Consider the following 7,406-nt stretch of genomic DNA (forward strand, 5'->3'; position numbering starts at 1 on the left):
GAAACATATTTGCTAGTAGAGAGATAAATAATAAATGAACAGGTAGATTGAATTTTATTACATCACAGATTAAAACAAAAATGTTACTATTATTTTTTTGTACTATAAAATGACAACCAGTACCAAATTATATTATTGATATAAGGAAAGGAACAGATATGCAAAGGCTGCTTTGGTATCTATTGAAAAAAAAAAAACCCTGCATGTATCATAGTTTCCAATAATTTTTGGCATCTTTTATAGCAATTATTGACATTCAGATTGAAGTCCCAAAATTATTAAGATGTTTATTTTATTTTTGAATTAACATTACATTTTATTATGTCTGCAGTGATTTTAATATACTCGTAGAACCCACCACTGCAGCACTTGAGCTATGAGCAAGATTGGTACAGTAAATAAATAAAGACTGCCTGAATTTGATGTGTACTTCATAGCCATAGGAAATCCTGATTACCATTCTAAGACAGAGCGGTATCTTAACAGCTCAGTCTCACTCTCCCCAAATACCACTGAACATTTTGCACACACCTGAATTAATTTTTTTTTCCTTTGGTGGCACCGAAAGTCTAGGTTCCACTCTACATCTATGTAAATCAAGGTTCAGTTTACTGCAGATATTAAAATGTGTTGCTCATAGTGACTTCTATTAAAAATGTTATTGTTAAAAATGAGTGCCACTCAATTACATTTTGGTCTGTGACTTTAATGAAGATTGATTTATCCATCTATCTCTCCGTTATCACCTACCTGCCTGCCTACCTATTTACGAAAACAAATATGCTTGTTCTTGTTTCAATTATAATAACATGATTAAAGTTTACCACAGGCCATAATTTGACATTCTGGTACTTTACTCCACTTTAGTTATCTCAAAATAAAAATCCAGATGTGGTTACATAAGTCAGCTGTGCCACCTAATGAAATGTGTTATTTAAATAGAAACCTCCAAGCCTTTGGTATCAATAGCAATAGCAATAGCAGTTAGACTTATATACCGCTTCATAGGGCTTTCAGCCCTCTCTAAGTGGTTTACAGAGTCATCATATTGCCCCCAACAACAATCCGGGTCCTCATTTCACCCACCTTGGCAGGATGGAAGGCTGAGTCAACCCTGAGCCAGTGAGATTTGAACAGCCGAACTGCAGAACTGCAGTCAGCTGAAGTAGCCTGCAGTGCTGCATTTAACCACTGCGCCACCTCGGTATCAGGGTTGTTATGTATCTGATGTAACATCACAATTCAGACTCAAATTCTGCATCCACAGAAAGTAGAAGCTTGACAGATGTTGTTTCCTATTAACTGGGAATGGCCATGGGGTTTTTCTTCTTTATTTTCCCCCCATAGGTGTAAACCATTCCTATGGCTTTACCATTAAGCAAAGTGCCCTTTGATTCACCAGGAATCCCTGTTTTAAAATACATAATACACAGTGAGATAGAAAAGAGCACCTTTTACCTGCATGGCTGTTGTGGTGTGTAAGTTACCTCCCATCCAGTTGGACATTTCACCTGCTGACGATTTAGAGCACAAGTAGTGCAAGGAGTATTCTTCCTATATATGAACTTCCGGTCACATCGCATTGAGGTTAACTGGAAAAAGGGAAGGCGATAGTTCTTATACGGAATGCACAATTCCACAACTCATTTAAAAGATAACAAGCAGCATCAGCAGGTTTTCAAACCTGTTGCATTTCTTATCTGCAGAGATAAAGCCAAACGACAGACATTTGGAAATAGTTCTGATCAATCCATATCTAATACATGCCAGCCTTCCTTGATCAAACATGGTCTGATGGTTTGGACTGCCCAACCACACCATCACAGCATGCCAGCTGAGAAATATGGGCACTATATATGCAACAGATCCCAGAGATTCTGGAGACAAACCAAACCATTAATGAATTACTGGTTTTGGCTTTTCTGCAACATGAGCAGAATAGCAATAGCAATAGCAGTTCGACTTATATACCGCTTCATAGAGCTTTCAGCCCTCTCTAAGCGGTTTACAGAGTCAGCATATCGCCCCCACAGTCTGGGTCTTCATTTCACCCACCTCGGAAGGATGGAAGGATGAGTCAACCTTGAGCCGGTGAGATTAGAACCACTGAACTGCAGATAACAGTCAGCTGAAGTGGCCTGCAGTACTGCACTCTAACCATTGCGCCACCTTGGCTCATGCCAGAAAAAATGCCCCCATGCCAACTCTTTAACCTCGGTCAGCAGCACTTCCCCAACAATGTTATAACAAAACTGAGACAACCTTTCATTTCCCCATTCTTCTGCCCAGATGGTTCTGCTTTATGAACCCGATGAAAATAAGGCCATAACTAACATATTTTGGGACCCTGATACATTCAACTGCAAAAAACAGGGTGCACCCACCATCCACAGAGATCTGTTTTCACTCAGATAACTACACCAACACTGGGGAAATTTGGGTTTTGTTCAAAAGTAGATAAAAGAGCCCTGAAGCACATCAGAAGAAAATGGGGGGAGGGGGAGGGCATGCCTGGGGAATTTGGAGGAGGGAAGCAGAGAGCAAGCAGATAAGAGGCTGGAGCAAGGCATTTATCTTTTCTGGTGCTCTGTTGTTTCTTTGAGGAAGAATAGATTGGCTCTCACATCTACATATCTTACTTCTACATATTTGACCATAGTAGTAAGGTCCCTGTTCTCAATCCAGATACAAATATAACTCTGTGAAGGAATGACTCCTCTGAACGTGACCAGCATCTAATTGATGAGCCAACAGTATGCAATGGCAGCCAAAAAAGCCAATGCAATTCTAAGTTGCATCAAGATCAGGTGAGGTACTAATATCACTCTATAAGGCCTTAGTAAGACCACACCTAGAATACTGCATCCAGTTTTGGTCACCACACTATAAAAAAGATGTTGAGACTCTAGAAAGAGTGCAGAGAAGAGCAACAAGGATGATTAGGGGACTGGAGGCTAAAACATATGAAGAACGGTTGTAGGAACTGGGCATGGCTAATCTAATGAACAGAAGGACCAGGGGAGACATATAGCAGTGTTCCAATATTTGAAGGGCTGTCTCAAAGAGGAGGGAGTCAACCTATTTTCCAAAGCACCTGAAGGCCAGACAAGGAATAATGGATAGAAACTGAACAAGGAGAGATTCAACCTGGAAATAAGGAGAAATTTTCTGACAGTGAGAACAATCAACCAATGGAAGAGTTGCTTTCAGAAGTTGTGGGGGCTTCATCACTTGAGACTTTCAAGAAGAGATTGGACTGCTATCTGTCAGAAATGGTGTAGGGTCTCCTGCTTGGGTGAGCGGTTGGATTAGATGATCTATAAGGTCCCATCCAACTCTCTTATTTGGTTCTGTTAAGTCTCTCCAGTTCAGCAGTTGATATGTGAGTTTTCTCTGGGAAGGGGATGCCCACTCCATTCCTATTGCTGTACTGTACTTTTCAATAAGTGCAAGATTCTATTCCATATGTTATGGAAATATACTCTAAATAAACACAAACACTTGAACCCATTAAAATGGGTTTTAAAAAGTTAACTTTAAAAAGTTAAAACCAAATTATACAGACAAATCATTGCTGGATTAGATTAAATTATTGGCTCAATGTTCTAATTTGGAAAATAATCCCATTCTGCAAATGGTAACATTTCAGTAATCTGCTCCCTGTTGCAGGCAATAAATGACAACATCACAGTTCTGAATGTAATTCTTTAGACTTTTAGCGCAGTGTTAATACACCCAGTCCTCTTCGAACCCACTACACCATTATTGTTGACACATTCCTAACATTTTGTGTTTATTGTATGGTAATATGATGTATTTGTTTAAGCACTAGAAAGTAATGTAAATTCCCTTTCTCTTTTTGTGGTTTTTGTACATAGCAACAAGACATTTATATATATATAAAAAGACTTTAGCCACATAATACTGTTATTCATATTATTATAAAGACACATATAATGAATGAAGTTTCTATTTTATTTTCCTGTTCTGTTCAGATTTATATGAACACAGCAATAGCAATAGCAATAGCAGTAGACTTATATACCACTTCATAGGCCTTTCAAGCCTCTCTAAGCGGTTTACAGAGAGTCAGCATATTGCCCCCAACAATCTGGGTCCTCATTTTACCCACCTCGGAAGGATGGAAGGCTGAGTCAACCCTGAGCCGGTGAGATTTGAACCGCTGACCTGCTGATCTAGCAGTAGCCTGCAGTGCTGCATTTAACCACTGCGCCACCTTGGCTCTATAAGCATCATTCTACAGGGTTTTTTTGTGGGTCGAGGGGTCGGGAGGGTTATTGGAATTCATCCTATTTGAGTTCTTTAAATTTGGATAAGCTCAGTTTCAACATAGCTCTTTAAATGCTCTCAGAAATCCAGATTCAACAGGGGAAATGATTTGGATTCTACAGGTGCTCCTAGAGCACCCAAAATTATACACTTTGCAGCTGTGTGATCTCAAGAAAAGATAAAGATTCCTGTTTTAAGATAAAGGATGACAAATGCTTCGAACATATCCAGATTTCTCCAAATCATCTTTTCCTGTTGAAACTGGATTGCTGCATAGCCCTAGTTTCTTTCTCAGAAGGGGACAAATCCATTTTCCCATATGATTCTCTCCCACTTCTGATGTCCTCTACAGATTTATTTACTTATTTTTAAATAAATAATCAGGGTGGCAAACATATTTAATACTCCTTCCTCCTCCTATTTTCCCCACAACAGAGTGAGGTGGGTTGGGGTGGGAACAATGACTGGCCTGAAGACATACATTTATTCATAACTCTTTGTATCTAAAAAACACTTACATTATTAGGATCTTTATCAATAATTACTTTTTGATCCATTCTAACTTCATAAACGTTTGTTCAAGATGTGAATATATTTTTTTTACAGATCTTGAGTAAACAGCAATAGATTGGCAAGGAGATCTGCTAATAAGTTGTTTTACAACCAGGAATAAAATTATTTTTCTTTTCCTAAAATTATGCAGCTGAAATTATAATTCTTGATTCATTATGGAAAAGTATATATGGAAGGACTGAGAGTTCAAAATAAATTCTGGAGATTGGAATGTGATGATGATTAGAAGGAGGAAGAGGATGATGAAGAAGAATCTGGCAAACTGTGCAACCAACCATAATAAAAATAATACATCATCTGCCTGTCCCAGATTCTTGGGAAGGATTAATAGATGAATAAAAATGCAAAATCCAGTCTAAACATCTAGCTGATTTTGCAACCAACATAATAATTTATTCTTTGAAATGTATTAAAATTTTATTTAAAATGTACATGCCACCCAATTCCTAGTGATTTTTGAGACCAGGCTCTGGTGGACCATCAGATTTCCAATATATTAGGGGAAGGGGGAAGAAATCTTGCAAAGTTGAATTAAATAAAAACATGGGTGGTAAGGTTCACCGGGATCAAAGACTTGCGTAGAATTTCCACAACCCTGCCAAGATCCCACAACAAAAGTGGATAGGGCCGGGGTCCATTTGGCAAGTCAAGGAATGGTGAAATGGTGTCTTAAGTATTTGCAAGCCATAAGGCATGCATTTCCCCCCTTAGCTTCCCTATAACCGCCAAAAGTGGGGTGGGAATAGGGAAATCATTTTTTTTACTTTTTCTACTCTGGGAGGCCTCAAGGAATGTTAAGGGGTTGCCCTATTGCAATCCTGGATTAGACCATACATTCATCAATGTTTAAATAAGAATAATTGACAAGAGGGAATTATTCAACTTTTACAAATATTTACACTAACAATTAAAAATAGTTAGGTTATGCTAAAGGAATTGCCAAATCACTTGACCCAACTTTCTAATTCTAACGAAAAGTTGTTAGTTGTTTAATTCATGAAAATGCATCAATCTTTGCAATCTTATACATGTATTTTCCCAAACCATACACATAGTGCAAGGACAGACACAGCTCTAAGGTCTAATTAAGTGGGAAGCTGAATGCTTTCTCCAGTTGAAGTAATATTTATTATTTCAACCCAACGTCTTTTCAAACATCCTGCTGCCCCTTTAAGTGCTGAAAGATTCTACCACTTTTGCCTGAGAAGCAAGCTAATTTTCCCAAGTTCACCAGAGCTTATTTCCAAGTTAAAATGTCAGAGCCGACTGAAGCTTTTCACCCCTCAGAGAAAAGAAAACTCACCTCATTTTTCTTCCCTTCGGCTGGAAAAGTTGCACATGTTGCTAGGGTGAACAAGACTAATCCAAGAATTTTCCTTGGCATGTTTTTGCAGAAGAAATCTCTTTGCTCAAAGCAGGAAGGGAAGTGTTCGGTTTGATAAAATAACACCGCCTACTAAAAATGGGACCCAAAAAACTGTGAAGTTAAATGAGAAAAGAGCGAAAGCCTTTGCATGATGTAAATCTCTTAGTCCTAACTATTCAGAAGAAGAAGCATTTTGACTAAGCCTCAACTGTCAGCAGATTTAAAAGGAAAAAGCAGGGAGGCATAGTAAGTATGAAAATGATCCCGAGAAAGGAAAACAATGGATTACCCAAAACAGGAACATTAACAAGTTTCCTCTCTTCTATCAGTTACAACAGACAGAAGGAAATCCTTTCTTTTCTTTTTTTTTCATTGGAATGGAAGTCTGATTGTGCATTTCACAATGAAGTAAGGCTGCCCAGTGAACTAGATTTTGTTAACAACCTAGTTGGTAAATTTATACAATATCAGGACAACTTTTAATTCACCAGCAACAAATGAATAAAAGCAAATCAATAAAAGCATGAAATATAAGATAACAATGTAGAAAAAAGTGCTGCTTATAAATATAGTGGCTTCCTGGTTAATTCTTGCTGTGAAGAACAATCCATATGAAATTATCATTAAGCCTACTTTCTTTGAAGTGTTTGATTTTCAAACCATACTGCTGATGATTGATTACATTTCCCCTCCAATATTCCTTCCTTTCTTCTTCCTTCTTTCTCTTTCTCCTCCCTACCTTCAATTATCTGGACCAATATTAATTGTAGATCCAGTCCTTCAAGTCATCCTCACGTTCTCTCTAAACTTTTGGTATCTGATATTAACACAGAATATTTGCTCTATCATCTGTCACAATAATGCTACGCTGAATAAAGGATTGCTTGATTGTGAAGTTAGAAATGAACAGTTGTTGTATCAAATGGAAAATGTATATGCCCATGGCTGCTTAAAAGTAGACTCTGTGTAAGACTCAACAAATGATTTTAGAAACCAAAGGTTTGGATTGTAGAATTATAGCAAGGAGTTCAATGCTCATCAACATGCAAAACACTATTGCCTGTTTTTATTGATTTATTTCTGTTCTTATGGAGCTCTAGGAATGGAATGGGTAAAATATTTCTATTCAGTAAATTATCATCTCAGGACAGTTTATATTCTGATAGCCTTAGAGCTC

The 7,406-nt window shown here is 37.8% G+C and overlaps 1 protein-coding gene across 1 annotated transcript in view; it reads right to left on the reverse strand.

Moving 5' to 3' along the window:
- Nucleotides 1–6,414, reverse strand: part of STAB1 (stabilin 1) — a 110,874-nt gene extending 104,460 nt beyond the window's left edge. Inside the window, exons 1-2 of the mRNA XM_087708218.1 lie at nucleotides 6,167–6,414; nucleotides 1,459–1,592 (exon numbers count right to left, since the gene is read on the reverse strand). Coding sequence (XP_087564344.1) covers nucleotides 1,459–1,592; nucleotides 6,167–6,247 — 215 coding nt within the window. The 5' untranslated portion in view covers nucleotides 6,248–6,414. The remainder of the gene's footprint in view (nucleotides 1–1,458; nucleotides 1,593–6,166) is intronic.
- Nucleotides 6,415–7,406: the final 992 nt, after the last annotated feature.

Source organism: Thamnophis sirtalis, unplaced genomic scaffold (genome assembly GCF_051295495.1).
Source record: "Thamnophis sirtalis isolate CommonGarterSnake01/CBP01778 unplaced genomic scaffold, rThaSir2_p1.2 scaffold_3, whole genome shotgun sequence".
Lineage (NCBI taxonomy): Eukaryota > Metazoa > Chordata > Lepidosauria > Squamata > Natricidae > Thamnophis > Thamnophis sirtalis.